This window comes from Macaca thibetana, chromosome 10 (assembly GCF_024542745.1).
Source record: "Macaca thibetana thibetana isolate TM-01 chromosome 10, ASM2454274v1, whole genome shotgun sequence".
NCBI classification, from domain to species: domain Eukaryota; kingdom Metazoa; phylum Chordata; class Mammalia; order Primates; family Cercopithecidae; genus Macaca; species Macaca thibetana.
The window spans coordinates 50278010-50294006 of record NC_065587.1 but is presented as its reverse complement, the minus strand read 5'-3'; the positions used below and the strand labels follow the sequence as shown (position 1 = coordinate 50294006).

Here is a 15997-nt window from a genome sequence, read left to right as displayed (position 1 = left end):
GCTGGGACTACAGGCGCCTGCCACCACGCCCAGCAAATTTTTGTATTTTTAGTAGAGATAGGGTTTCACTATGTTGGCCAGGCTGGTCTCAAACTCCTGGCCTCAAATGATCCACCCACCTCAGCCTCCCCAAAGTGCTGGGATTACAGGCATGAGCCACCGGGCCTAGCCTAATTTTTGTATTTTTTTGTAGAGACAGGGTTTCACCATGTTGCCCAGGCTGGTCTCAAATTTCTGAGCTCAAGCAATCCACCCACCTCAGCCTTCCGAAGTGCTGGGATTACAGGTGTGAGCCATCGTGCCCAGCCGCCTGCCCAGATTTCTTTGCTTTTCAATTTGTCTTTCTTAGAAAAATATGGAAACACCCATGGTTCTCTCTAATTTCTCTCCATCTGACTGCAAGGAAATGAAGTTGCAGGGAAGTGAAGTGACTTCCCCAGGCCATGGGGTTGTTGGCTGTAGAACTGCAACCAGTAGAGCATCTCTCCCAGGCCCTGCTCTTCCTAGAATTCAGAGTGGAAGATATATACCCTCCTCCCACCTATTACTTACCTCTGAGCCTCCCTACACAGCAGAGACCTCTCTCCTACATGACTCCCACCCACCACTGTCGTGGAAATAAGTCAAACAGTGGCATCTGTCAGTCCCACATCTAGTCGTAGCAGGGTGCTGAGTGGGGCGGGCATGGGGGCAGAGAAAATTTATGTCTTGGAGCAGTGAGAAAAGGACTCAGGCCTGTGCTTCCTCAAGGAGTCTCACGGCATGTAGTCTGCCTGGGAAGTTTTCTACCAGCATCTAGCAGGATGCATTTCACAAGTGGCATAAATCCTCCTTAACCGTTTGTCCTTGCAGCTAGTTTGCATGTGATGGTAAATCTGAATTGTTACTCAGTGACTGTGTTTATTAAGAACAGCCCACCTGCAAGGTACTGTGGCATCGAGGGTACCAGGTTAGGAGGGAACTAGCATTTTTTTTTTTTTTTTTTAGATGGAGTCTCGCTCTTGTTGCCCAGGCTGGAGTGCAATGGCGCTATCTCAGCTCACTGCAACCTCCACCTCCCGGGTTCAAGTGATTCTCCTGCCTCAGCCTCCCAAGTAGCTGGGATTACAGGTACCTGCCACCATGCCCAGTTATTTTTTTTGTGTGTGTATTTTTAGTAGAGATGGGATTTCTCCATGTTGGCCAGGCTGATCTCAAACTCGTGACCTCAGGTGATCTGCCCAAAGTACTGGGATTACAGGTGTGAGCCACCGCGCCTGACCTCAGCAAAAGAATTTGGTAGGTCTAGAGGTAAAGTTTAATACTATAAAGATGCTAAAGATGCTGTCTTCCCATATCATTAATTTAGTGCAACGTCAGTCATGATCCTAAATAGATTTTAAAAACAATTTTTTAAAATATAGAGACAGGGTCTCACTTTGTTGTCCAGGCTGGTTTCAAACTCCTGGCTTCAAGTGATCCTCCTACCTTGGCCTCCAAAGTACTGGGATTACAGGCATAAGCCACTATGCCTGACCCTTAAATAGATTTTTAAATATAACTTGACAAAATAAATCTCACTGGATTGAGAAGATACATAAACATAGCCAAGAAAAACAATTTTTTTTGAGTCAGAATCTCATTCTGTATCACCCAGGTTGGAGTGCAATGGTGTGATCATGGCTCACTGTAGACTCACTCTCCTGGGCTCAAGTGATCCTCTAGCCTCAGCCTCCCCAGCAGCTGGGACTACAGGCATACACCACTGCACCTGGCTAATTTTTTCTTAAATTTTTGTAGAGACAAAGTTTCACTATGTTGCCCAGGCTGGTCTTGAACTCCTGGCCTCAAGTGACCCTTCTGCCTCAGCCTCCTGAAGTACTGGGATTACAGCCGTAAGCCACTATGCCTGGCTGAAAATTTTGATGAGCATGGGGTTGTGTAAGTATGTTCATCCTGACAATTAAAAGTGCTGTTTGCTTGGGATTTATGGACTTTTCTATATGTATATTACACTTCTATAAAAGTTTACAAAATTTGGGGGAGGATATAGAAAGTAGAGATAAATTTGTCTTTTAAAAACATACTACAGGGCTATCATAATTAAAACTGTAAGGCATAATAAGACAAATAGCTCAATGAAATGGAAGAATCTTGCTACAGAATTTAATGTGTAAGACATGGGGAAATTGCTGGGCGTGGTGGCTCAAGCCTGTAATCCCAGCACTTTGGGAGGCCGAGACAGGCGGATCATGAGGTCAGGAGATCGAGACCATCCTGGCTAACACGGTGAAACCCTGTCTCTACTAAAAAAAAAAATACAAAGACATGGGGAAATTATAGATCGTTCAATAAATACTGTTGAGACAATTAGCAATCCATCTGGAAAAAATAAATTATAGACCTCCCCTCCTGACCATATCATACACAAAATCCCCTTTAATTCCAGGGGATTAAAGATATAAACAGCATGGTCATTCATTGATGGTAGAAAGATTAATTCATACTGCCTTTCTGTAGGACAATTTGGTAGGCTCCTTCAACATTTAAAATGTGCAGGTGGGTGCGATGGCTGACACCTGTAATCCCAACACTTTGGGAGGACCAGGCAAGTGGATCACTTGAGCCCAGGAATTTGAGACCAGCCTGGGTAACATAGTAAGACCCCGTCGCTACAAAAAATACACTAATTAGCCAGGTGTGGTCTCAGCTACTGAGACCAGCCTGGGTAACATAGTAAGACCCCGTCGCTACAAAAAATACACTAATTAGCCTGTAGTCTCAGCTACTCAGGAAGCTGAGGTGGGAAGATAGCTTGAGTCTGGGAGGTCGAGGCTGCAGTGACCCATGATCACACCACTGCACTTCAGCCTGGGGTGATGGAGTGAGACCTTGTATCATAAATATATGTATGTATTTGTGTGTGTGTGTGTGTGTGCAGATCCCTTGCTCCAACAATTTCATTTCTTGGACTCTTTCAAGTTGGCCTACACATATATGTGCCATGGATTGATGTCCATCTGTGTTCACTGTGGTGCATATAATGTGATAGTGGAAAACTGGAAACTACCTCCATGTCCATTAGGAGGGGAATGGCTAAATTACATACATCCACATAAGAGATTACCATGTGCCACAATTCAAATGATAAGATAGGTTCAGTCATTCATGCAACAAATATTTATAGAGCAACTACTATGTGCTAAGACCAGTTCTTAGCACTGGGGATAGAGCAGAGAACAAAACAGTCTCTGCCTTCATGGGGATTATATTTTAGTGGGGTTGACAGCCAAATAACGAAGAACAATAACAATGCAGTGTGATTCAGAGTGAGAATATTGTGATCAAAATAAAGCAGGGTAAGGGGGTACAGGGAGAGGGAGGTGGCATTTTAGACTGGGTGCTCATCAAATCTTCTCCAAGGAGGTAACATCTGGGCTTTATTTGAGGAAGCTCTTCATTCACAGAAAAGAGGTCTCCAGAAACATTAAGGAAAAAAAAAAAAGTAATTATAGGACAACTTATGGTTTTTAAACTATGCCTTTGTTTTCCTAAGCACGCATATAGGTATACAAGTATAGATCTGGACATCAGCCAATGACTGGACATGGTGGCTTACACCTGGAATCCCAGCACTTTGTGAGGCCAAGGCAAGAGGACAGCTGGAGCCCAGAAGTTTGAGACCAGTCTGGGCAACATGGTGAAACCCCATCTCTACAAGAATTACAAAAATTATAAAAATTAGCTGAGCGTGGTGGTGTGGGTTTCTAGTCCCAGCTACTTAGGAGGCTGAGGCGGGAGGATCACTTGAGCCCAGGAGGTCGAGGCTGTGGTGAGCTACAATTGTGCCACTGCACTCCAGCCTGGGCGACAGAGACAGAGTCTCAAAAAACTAAAAAATGTAGTCATACTGCTAACACTAAAGGAGAGATTTAACACTTATTTTCCAGCAAGCACATATTCACGTGTTCCTTTTAGAATAGACTTTGCAACTCTTTGTGAACAAAAGCTATTTAGAGCACATATGCAAAGGAGTTGGGTCAGCAGAAGCAGCTTAGGGGTTAAGAGCATCTGCCCTGGGGCAAAAATGTCCCCAGCCGGCTCCGTTGCTACTTTTATGAACTCAGGCAAGCTGTGGCTTCAGCTTGTCTAGAGTAGCTGTTCCATTTGGGTTTGTACCTAGAGGGAGGAGGCCAAGGGTGCTGCTGAACACCCGACAATGAGCAGGACAGCTCCCCCATTTGTCAACAGCAATGTGGAGAAGCCCTGCTCTAGAACAAGGGGCAGTGTCCGCCTCTCAGAGTTGAGGACTCACGGTGTGCAATGCACTTACCATGGGCCCTGGCACATAGCAAGTACTTAATAAATAGGAACTATTTTTATTACTGGACTTCCCCGAAAACTAAAAAAAAAAAAAACAAACAAAAAAAAAAACAAATGTTGAGAGTGTGGAGGACGTAGTAGTGCCAGGAATCAATTCTGCTGAATCCCAATTCCAGCAGCTGGCTGGAAGGGATCTCTGACCTCCACGGCAACAACAGTCTTCACGGGGTGTGTGTGTCTGCCAATGGGATGGCCTATACAGAGATCCTCATTCCTCCTGTTTGGTTTTTCTGATTTGAATCTCATCTCCTGCCAACAGTTCAGGGACATTCCCACCAGATCACCTGGTCTCTTGTACAGATTCAGCTGTCCTCTCTCAGACATTCCGTGTGGTTCAGAAGAAACACACTCAAGCTTCTCTTGTAGGAAAAACAAAACCCAACCCCAACTCATCCCCCACCCCCAGCTTCCCACACTTCCTGTGGCCCTGACCTCCTCTTTCCACCCCTTCCCAGGAAATCCAAGAGACGCCCACTCTGCTGCTATCTCCTTCCACCTCATCAGGTAAGCAAAACGGCTCCTGCCACATTTCCAACACCTGGCCACTGCCAAGTCACTGCTTCTCCCTGTTCCTCTTGTATTGCTTCTCTGCTGCCTTCAGTGCTGCTGATCGCTCTTCCTCTTGGCCTGCTCGGCCTCCCACCCCTCCTCCTGCTCACTCATCCTCCTTTTCTCAACCAGGTTCTCAGAGTCTGGGCCAAGCCCGCTGCCTTCTCTCACTCTATGCTTCCTGTTCTCAGTCCCCCAGCAATCTCCCCCACTGCTGGGTCCTCACTAACCTCCTCCACCCAAAGGCTCCCCAGTCCACCTGTAGCCCCCACCCTGCTGTCTCTGCCAGGTTGTCTCAAAACGCCCTAAACTCAGCAGTCACAACTGATCTCGTATCTGCCCCACCACTCTGGTCTGACTCTAGTGCCCCCATCTCAGGGAATGGCCCTGTCACCTGTGCAAGTGGGAAGCCAGCAGCTTAGGTAGAGTTCTCCATCCCAATCACCCCCGGCAGGTCCTGAGAGCACAACCTCAGCATCTCCCAGTCTCCCCTCCTCCATCGTCCCTGTACCTATCTCACTCCCCCCTGCTTCTCTTCTGCTTCTGTACCATCGCCCATTCTCCCTGCAGCCAGAGCCCTCGCTCAAAGTTGCTATAGAATCTGAATCGCATCACACAGCCCTACCTGCTGAAAACTCTTGAATCCATTGCTCTAAGGGTGAAATGCAAACTCCTCACCCTGTGCTCCCCCTGCCCTCTACCCCTGCCACGCTGGGTTCCTCCCTACCCTGCAGCTGTGTGCCCCCCGCTCCTTGTCTCCCCCTAGCTCACCTGCTTCCACCTTCCCTACATTCCCACTTGGGATGCCCACCCTACCATGCACTCACCACCTGCAGCTTGCTCTTTTGGACCAGGTATTAAGGATACAATTTTAATCATACCCCCCAGTGGACCGTAAGCTTAATGAGGCCCCTGATCCTGTCTCATTTTCTCTATTATGTCCCCAGCATCTGACACTATTAATACTGTGAGTGGCAAACATTCAACACATAGAAGCCATGATGACAATCTCTGAGCAGAATTGGGCATATAAACCCTAGACTGATCCCAGAGAACCTTCTGGAATCAAACTCCATCAACCCTTACCACCCCCTTGACCTCAAGTCTCCTCACCCAAGTGTCTTATGCAACTTTCCAGGTACCACCTGGGTGATTCTTGAAAGAAAACCCAAGCGTAGGCATGCCTGGGCAGCACAGTGGGCACACTGCTGCTGTTACACTATGTAGTTTTCACTCAGCCCATTCACTCGCAGTGCAGGTCAGGCAGTGTTCACCCCAGCAAGACCCAGAGCTGGGCTGAGCTGCCTGTAGCTGAACTCCTATAGGAAAGGAAAGGAAAAAGGAAAGACCCCCAAGGACCCAAACTGTCCTAGACAAAGAGAAACGACCACCAAGGTTTGGTTCTTGAATATGTATTTTTTACTGAAAAAATCATTCATAAATTAACATACAAAAATGTACAAACACATGAGTAAATAATGCAATGACAAAGGACTAGTTTTGTGAAAAGTGTTTTTTAAAACATCTTTAGATTTCAGTGCAAAAATGTACCCCTGGCACCTCTTAAAACGTAAGAGCAAGCTCAAAAACACGTAGTGATGGAAATAAGCTAGCTACGCTCAATGCCATCGTCAATGGTGAGTGGATACAATCAATCCATGTGGCTGCTGCTCAGCTATTAATGTCTGTGGTAGAGCATCTCTGACAAGAGGACCTATTACGTCAAAATGAGTATTCTTGCAAATACCCCCCATCCGCCCAAAACAGCATGAACGAACGGGGACACCTTTCCCTGCACACAGCAATCAAAGACAAGATTAATTTAAGGGGCCACCCATCAGTAGCCTTGAAGACTGTCAGCTACCAACATATACACAAGGTCACATTTGGTTCCTGTTTTTTTTTTTTTTTTTTTTTTAACATGACAATTTCACGCTATTAACAGAACACGGGCCTGGCTGTACACTTTTAACTATGACATTTCCCATATGATATTCGAGGCCTGGTGGACACGACTGACAGTGCACATCCAGAGATTCCACACTCATCAGACACAGACATGACCGCAAGGGTATCAAAGTGACCCCACTTTAAGCAGTGAAAAGAGAGCTCTCCTTTTGTTCTCAGATCAGTATGTTCTTAAGTCAGGTGTTAGCCTTTTGCCAACAGTGTGTACTTGATGGTAATTATGGTAACACAGAGCTTCAAACAAGATCGCCTTACAACACTGCCGCATACACACATGGCACCCATGACTCAGAATCAGTCTGTTCTGGCAAATCCGTCCAAATGACATCATAGTGTTGTCACATTGAAAGCAACTCACAGCCTTCAGTGAGGAAAGGGGAGAGAAGAATGAGAAGGGGAGAAAAGCCGAGGCAGGGACAAAGGCCCGGTGTGGGGTGGGAGTTGCAGGGTGGAGGGGGGGCTCTTTATTGCTATATGCACCATAAAACAAAGGAAAACCAAATGAACTTCTGTGTGTAATGTTCCCTTGTGAAGGTATTTTAAAGCATGAAATGCTTAAGTCTTAAAAACATATGCTATAGCTTACCAGCATTTTCAAGGGCAGGAGCCTGCTCTCTCATATGAGCCGATAAGAGCTTTGCAATGCAATTTATTTTCTAAATACCACTCTATTCTTCAAAAGAACAAAAACACAAACAAAAAAAACAAGGCCTGGCCAATCACTCCCACAGTTTGTGGGGATCATATGTCCACAGAACCATCACATGCAACGAAAAAAGTCCTAACCCACACACATACACACACACACCCCTACACACACCCATGTAAACCATGAAAATCAAGGAAGTTGAAGGCAAACAAGGCAATTAAAAAAAAATACGAAGTACTCTTTAGAAAGTACTCCTCATCACAATATATAAATATGTTTTATGGAAAAGAAGAGGGGGGAGGAAAACTGGCATTTTCCAGAATTCTGCAGAAGCCGACAGAGACTGCAATTTGAGGGCTTTGGTTTGGGGAAAAACAAAGAGGCACAAATTCAAATACAATTTAGAGTATGACTTCAAGGCTGGGTGCAATGGCTCACACCTGCCCATAATCCCAGCACTTTGGGAAGTCAAGGTGGGTGAACTGCTTGAGTCCAGGAGTTCAAGACCAGCCTGGGCAACATGGCAAAACCCCATCTCTACTAAAAATACAAAAAATTAGCCAGGTGTGGTGGTGTGCACCTGTAGTCTCAGCTACTCGGGAGGCTGAGGTGGGAAAATGGCTTGAGCCTGAGAGATGGAGGCTGCAGAGGTGATCGTGCCACTGCACTCCAGCCTAGGCGACAGAGCCAGAGCCAGTCTTAAAAAACAAAACAAAACAGAGTATGACTTCAAAATGCAGGTGGGAGTGTAAGCAGTGCACCTGGGCTCTTGCTGTCTGGAGCTTTGTTAGTCTAATTTCAAAGCTTCAATCCGGTCTTACCTGGATCCAGCTACCCCACAGCACACAAGTGTCACCAGCTCCCTGGCTCCTGGCTCCCTATTCGAGTGCTCCTTGGTTCTATGTATCAGTTACTAATGTTGACAAAGAATCTTTACAGAAACCAAAAAGGGAAACAGAGGAATCACTGAAGCCAGCTGGTAATGTAGGCACATTGTTCAGAAACTGTGGCCAAGTTCCACAAGAGAAAAAAAAGGGGGGGAGGGATTCCCATACACACCCCCATCCCCCGCCCCCTGCCCCACCATGCTGATGAAAGGACAGAACACGAAGCCTGGAGAGCCAGGGGTGTGTGTGCAGCGAGCCCCGGAGGGCCTGCTTTGGGCAGGAAGCAGCCTGCTCCAACAGCAGCCTCCTGCTTAGCGGAGAGTGGGATGAGCACGTGCGTGGCCAACACGGAAGGGTGAATCCAGAGCAGAAGTCAAGGGCAAGACTCGTGGGGGAGGAAGAAAGGGGCAGAAGCCAGCTCCCAGCAATAAAGGTCAGGTTATTTTGTTCTTTTGTGACATGCCCTATATCCACTCCCTTCCCAAAGTGATAGCAATTCGGGAGATGATATTCTGCAACCGCATTTTAACTGAATTCCTGCACTTGCCAACCAAATAACTGGCCTAATATATAAATCCTCGATTTGAATTGGAGCCAGCTAGAAAATTAAATTTTAAAAAGGCATTTTACATGGCTTATTTACAATTATACTTCTTCAAGAAGTGATTGTTATATATTTATGTCTATTTATCTTTCCCAAACGCCCTCCCCTCCACCCTCAATCCCCACCCAAAGAAGGTAATTTTTAAAAAAAATGAAACCAAAGAGAACACGATATAGAAGAATGGTGTGGAGTTTCATTTGCTCTTCCTAAAACGCAGCTGCCCTATGGTGGGTTTGCCTCTGCTCTCAAGGCCAAGAGGCTCCAAGGTCATGTGTAGGGACAGGCTCCACGGCAGGACCACGGCAGGACCACGGCAGATCACAGTTTATCACAGGTTCTGGAGACTGTGGCTAAGACAGGATGTCGGGTAGGAGACAGGGAGAGAGCAGCGGGACAGACGTCTGTCTTGTGAAAACAGAAAGCCAGTGCTGACGAAGGAAGTCCCCAAGCTCACTCCCTCAGTCCCAGCGGCTGATCCAGTGAAGGCGTTTGTGCGTGTGCTGTCACATTTTCCCCCCGAACCCTGTGATCCTTCATGAGACACGGTATTTCTGTTCTCTTGCTGTGTAGACCCTCCCCCCATCCAAAAAAATCTCATCAGACTGCTTTCTTGGTGGCGGTGGGTAAAGCAAACGTACAATTCTCTCCTCTCAGTACTCGTTCACCTGAGCCAGCTCGGGTGTCAGGTTGACAGTTATGTTTTTATACAAGGCGTCGTATGTGATGTTTGCAAAGTAGTTCAGGTTGTTGAGGCCATCCAGCCCTTGCCGTTCTTTTGACTTCCTCAGCAGAGCATACCTGTTTAGGGAGCGAACAGAGAAGAGGTGGCTCTGGGTGAGGCCCCATGCCTCTGCGGTCAGAGGATGGAGCAGGGCATCCCACAGCAAAGGACGCAACCCATGGCAGCACTTCCACAGCACAAGGCGGATGCACGGCCACTCTGCTATGCCAGGCTGAGTGCTGTTGTCAGAAACACCTCCTGTGTTTCATGCCAGATGCTTTACTTAATTATTTCATTTAATGCTCACCCCAGCCCCTGCTAGCAAATGAGGAAACCGAGGCTTAGTAATGTGAGGTAACTAGCCAAGGTCAGAGAGTGGGGAAGTGGGAGGTAAAGTGTTAAAAATACAACAGATGAGAAAGTTCATACTCTGTGTGCAGTGCCATTTTACTCCCATGAAAACAGAATTTCAGCAATTAGAATTGGTTGTCTAGAGCACAGTCTTCCACACAATTTAGAAAAGACACACACACACACACAAAAAGAAAAGGTAACACAGCAACTGCAGCCACCCAGACAGAAGCTCAGGACACCGTTCGGAATGGGAGCCTGCAGAAAGGGCGCCACTGCTCTGTCACCTCAGGGACCTTCATCCAAGCCGTTTTTTCCCCAAACTCTCCAAAGGCTACTGGGGAGACCACAATGCTAAAGACATAGGATGAGTGATTTCCTTAGAAGAATCTTACTATTGAAATGTTCACCAATGGTCTGATCCCCACACTGGTCTGCCTCAGAGTTAGAATACACGCAGCAGCTATCAAACAGCCATTAGAACAGGGCCTTGGGGTGGGGAGTAGGAGGGGTTGTAATATGGTCTAAGACATCCGGACATGAAAGTATAGGGGATCCTTCTTTTTTTTGAGACTGAGTCTCACTCTGTCGCCCAGGCTGGAGTGCAGTGGTGCAATCTCGGCTCACTGCAAGCCACCTCCCAGGTTCACGCCATTCTCCTGCCTCAGCCTCCCAAGTAGCTGGGACTACAGGTGCCCGCCACCACGCCTGGCTAATATTTTGTATTTTTAGTAGAGACGGGGTTTCACCGTGTTAGCCAGGATGGTCTCGATCTCCTGACCTCGTGATCCTCTTGCCTCAGCCTCCCAAAGTGCTGGGATTACAGGCCTGAGCCACCATGCCCGGCCAGTATAAGGGATACTTCTAAGAGACAGAAATAAATTGCACCAACCTTCCAAGAAACTGGACTTCTCCTCGATGGTGATGAGGAATGGACTTGTACTTTCCTGTGTCACCCTCTGGCCGGCTCACAGAATAGCCTGCATTCTGCACTCTGTCCAAGACCAAGAGAACGGGCTTTTAGATACAATGGTAACAGCCCAGGAGCGACCAAAGCCTACAAGACGTGTTACAAGCTTACCCTGGAAATCACACACAGCAAAGGCTTTCCCACTCAACTGACTCACTGTGTCATTTTTTAAACACTGAGTTAAAACTCAATTTTAACTGAATTAAAGTTTTTATGTGAATAGAAAAAACAGGCTGGGCTCAGTGGCTCATGCCTGTAATCCCAGCACTTTGGGAGGCTGAGGGGGGCAGATCACTTGAGGTTGGACGAGACCAACCTGGCCAACATGGTGAAATCCCGTCTCTACTTAAAAAAAAAAAAAATTAGCCAGGCGTGGTGGCACAGGTCTGTAATCCCAGCTACTCAGGAGGCTGAGACAGGAGAATCACTTGAACCTGAGAGGCGAAGGTTGCAGTGAGCCAGGATCGCACCAGCCTGGGTGACAAAAAGAAAATCTGTCTCAAAAAAAAAAAGAAAAGTATGGAAAGAAATGGCTACTTCCAGGGAATAAAACAGAATCAAAATGGGGATTAACACTTAGATGCTTGTATAACCTAATTTTTATTTATTTATTTTTTTAAAGAGACAGGGTCCACTGTGTTTCCCTGGCTGGAGTACAGTGAGACAATCATGGTTCAGTGCAGCCTCAATCTCCCAAGCTCAAGTAGTCCTCCCATCTCAGCCTCCTGAGTAGCTGGGACTACAGGTGTGTGCCACCACAATTGGCTAATTTTTTTTAATTTTTTGTAGAGACGAGGTCTCACTGTTGCCCAGGCTGGTCTTGAACTCCTGGGCTCAAGTGACCCTCAAGCCTCGGCCTTGCAAAGAACTGGGATTACAGGTGTGAGCCACAGTGCTCAGCCTATCATTTGAAATTTTATCAGCAAAATAGTACTTGTAATTAACAACTAACACATACTTTTTAAAAGCCAAGCTACAAAGTAAACAGATACTAGGTAGTAGTTTGCATTTGTTCCTTATTAGGTTACTATTTACTTACTCCATAAAAATATTACTTTATTCCACTCACACACAGGATTGTTCATCCAAGTTTGTACAATACGAGCCTTATGTGATGGCGCAGCTAAATCTGTGTAGACGTATCACTAATATTCCACCCTTCAGTTTGGAGTGGTTCCAATGAAATGGACATTTAGTACACAGAACACTGGTGAAGTGAAGTTTTGTTAGAAACTTATAGCAGGAGGGGCACTTAGTTATAATTTGCCTTAAGAACCCTATTTGCACCCATTAAAGGACAGAGCTTTAAAAAAAGAGCCTTAAAATGACTACATTCACTTATAGGAATTTTTCCTAAATACGAGTAACAGGCAAAAGAGTTATCTACTATATCACACTCTAAATAGTAGAAAATGGAAAAGATTCTAAATATACAACAGGAAACAGTTACATAAATTATAGTACATCTATATAATGGAATTAAATGGAGCCACTTAAGATCCTGTTTACAGAGTATTTAATGTTGATATAATAAAAGCAGTAACATCTATTGAGAGCTTATCACATATCAGATACGCCAGAGCTCCATACACATTACATCATTTAATCCTCACAATCCTGAGACTTGTGATTTTAAAAACCGATACACAGAGATTTTAAATTACTATTCACTTGCCACTTTTTAAACACAAAATAAACTCAATGAAATGGTAACATGTTACTTCTTTTTGTGGGTAATTTATTTTATTTTTATACTCATCTGTATTTTACAATGAACATATTCTTTATTATAAGAAAAAACTGCTAAATTATAATTTATGTTTATTTTTGCATGTCAAAGGAGAGAAATGAAAATAGCTGCTTTGTTGGGATATACAGTTTATTTTTTAAGATATTAAGATTTTTTTTAATTTTTTAAATTAATTTATTTATTTTTTGAGACGGAGTCTCGCTGTGTCGCCCAGGCTGGAGTGCAGTGGCCGGATCTCCGCTCACTGCAAGCTCCGTCTCCCGGGTTCACGCCATTCTCCTGCCTCAGCCTCCCGAGTAGCTGGGACTACAGGCGCCTGCCACCTCGCCCGGCTAGTTTTTTCTATTTTTTTAGTAGAGAGGGGGTTTCACCGTGTTAGCCAGGATAGTCTTGATCTCCTGACCTCGTGATCCGCCCGTCTCGGCCTCCCAAAGTGCTGGGATTACAGGCTTGAGCCACCGCGCCCGGCCAAGATATTAAGATATTTTTAAATTAAGATTTAAGATATTTTCTAAAAACTTGTAAGAGTGTGTGTGTGTGTGTGTTTTGAGACGGAGTATTGCTCTGTCGCCCAGGCTGGAGTGCAGTGGCGCGATCTTGGCTCACTGCAAGCTCCGCCTCCTGGGTTCACGCCATTCTCCTGCTTCAGTCTCCCGAGTAGCTGGGACTACAGGCGCCCGCCACCAGGCCCGGCTAATTTTTTGTATTTTTAGTAGAGACAGGGTTTAACTGTGTTAGCCAGGATGGTCTCGATCTCCTGACCTCGTGATCCGCCCGCCTCGGCCTCCCAAAGTGCTGGGATTACAGGCGTGAGCCACTGCGCCCGGCCTATGTGTGTGTATTTTTTAAGACAGGTCTCACTCTGTCACTCAAGCTAGAGTGCAGTGGCAGCTCTCTGTGGCCTCGAACTCCCGGGCTCAAGTGATCCTCCCACCTTGGCCTCCCAAAGTGCTGGGATTACAGGTGTGAGCCATCACACCTGGTCAATTTCATTTTTTTTTTTCTTAACCTTTTAAACTGTAGCTACTAGAACATTTTAAATTACACACTTGGCTTGCATTACATTCCTATTGGATAACACTGGTCTGCAGTCTAAGGTAGCATTTCTAGAAGACAACAAAAGAAGGGTAGAGGTACCTGTTCCAGAGGTCGTCATCTTCTCCACCCCAACCCCAGAAAGCATTAGGAAAGCCATTGATTTTCCGAAATTGTTCCACTGTTAAGCCACTCACTCCGCCAAAGAACTCGGTATAAGGAAGCCTAGGAGGAGATGTGGGACATCAATCATCTGTGTGTTATTGGGTAATTGTTTTCCCTAAAAGGTTCTCATCTGAGAACTAAAAACAGTGCTCTCTGTGCTCCTGACCCGATCCATATGTACTTGCTTCCTCATGCTGACGTGTATCAATCAAATGAGCAAAATTAATTTTTGCAAACCGATTTCTAATAGCTTTAGTGAGATATAACTGATACACCCACACACAATTCGCCCATTTAGAGTATATCATTCAATGGTTTTAGTTTATACACTGAATTGTGCAACCATGACCACAATCTATATTAGCATGTTTCATCACTGTCCCCTGCAAAGCTTTGCACCCATAAGCAATCGCCCCTACTCCCCCTATCCTCCTTAGCCCCTTATAACCATTTACCTACTTTCTGTCGCTATAGATTTGCTTATTCTGGACATTTCAGATACCTGGAATCATATGATACATATAATACACCATTTGTGTCTGGCTTCTTTAACTTAATGTTTTCGAAGTTCATCCGTGTTTTGGCACGTATCAGTACTTCATTCCTTTCCATTGCCCAACAGTACTCCAACTGTATGGATATACACATTTTGTTTATCCATCCATCAGCTGATGGGCATCTAGGTTGCAGCTAATTAGATTTCCTCTTCACATCGCTCACCATTCTTTCAGATTTAGCCTCTTTAGTTAAGAGGAAATGATACTCACAGATACATATACTTATCCAATTTGGTTGCAAAATGCCTCGGCATCTGTCCACATCCATAATAGTTGCGATCACTTTCTGGTATGTGATCTACATCATGAAAAATCAAACAGTCCCAATCCAAGTCCTTCATTGCTTCTTGAAAGCCAACGTTGAAAAGCATGGCTCGATTAAAGGGTTGGGTACCAACCTAAAAGAAACAGAACTTTATTTTCAAAAGAATCTTGAAGCAAAATCTTTGCTATCTTTGCTGTGCCTAAAGAAGAGTTTATTAGAACCAACTGGAAATGATCACTGGGCTAGTGTAACCAGGTCCAGCACCACACATCAACGCACAGTGTGGCCCAGAAGTCACTGGACCTCTGGCACAGGCACAGTGGCTCACACCTGTAATCCCAGCACTTTGGGAGGCCAAGGCAGGCAGATCAGGAGTTCGAGACCAGCCAGGCCAACATCGTGAAATCCCGTCTCTACTGAAAATACAAAAACATTAGCTAGGCGTGGTGGCGCATGCCTGCAATCCCAGCTACTTAGGAGGGTGAGGCAGGAGAATCGCTTGAACCCGGGAGGCGGAGGCTGCAGTGAGCCAAGATCACACCATTGTACTCCAGCCTGGGCGACAGGGCAAGACTCCATCTTCAAAAAAAAAAGAAAAAGGAAAAAAAGAAAAAGAAAAAGTCACTGGACCTCTGGCCCCAGTTTCTTTAAAAATGTAAGTGGTAGCAAACCCAAGCTTCTCTTTCCCAAGGCTACTGAAGGCAGAAATTCAACCATATAACAGCATTTAGAAGAATACCTTGCTCCACAAAGGTAAGAGACAACATTACCATATCTACTCTTTACCACTTGCCAATCATTCTCTTCAGTATATTAACCAATCTCTAACTGTTCATAAACCAAATCTAATACAAAGAGTGGTTTTTGGTTTTGTCTTGTTTTATTTTTAAGATCTAACTAAGACAATAGCCACTGAACATGCCAGGAACTCAAGTCTATGGACAAAGAATTCAGAGGCTCATGAAGAAATCAGTTCAAATCAGTTGACAGCCTAATTAGTATTACAGCTACATTGACTCCCCCTTGCCACTATCAAAATAACCAACTTAGGACCGGCAGATAGACCGTTAACATTTCCCAGATGCCCGGCCTTGCTGAACAGTGGTGCTCAGCCCTTCTTTCTCACTCCAATATAAGGCAAGCTCCAGGGTGACACTTAAGAGC

The 15997-nt window shown here is 45.4% G+C and overlaps 1 protein-coding gene across 2 annotated transcripts in view; it reads right to left on the bottom strand.

Annotated features, from left to right (window-relative positions):
- Positions 1-3237: 3237 nt before the first annotated feature.
- Positions 3238-15997, bottom strand: part of B4GALT5 (beta-1,4-galactosyltransferase 5) — an 88593-nt gene continuing 75833 nt past the window's right edge. Inside the window, exons 6-9 of one of the 2 annotated variants that reach the window (XM_050807476.1) lie at positions 14779-14966; positions 13949-14071; positions 10984-11085; positions 3238-3455 (exon numbers count right to left, since the gene is read on the bottom strand). In XM_050807476.1, the coding sequence (XP_050663433.1) occupies positions 3437-3455; positions 10984-11085; positions 13949-14071; positions 14779-14966 (432 nt within the window). In that variant the 3' untranslated portion in view covers positions 3238-3436. Of the gene's footprint in view, positions 3456-6307; positions 9818-10983; positions 11086-13948; positions 14072-14778; positions 14967-15997 lie in introns of those variants that run through there. The other variant, XM_050807475.1, reaches the window with a different exon arrangement.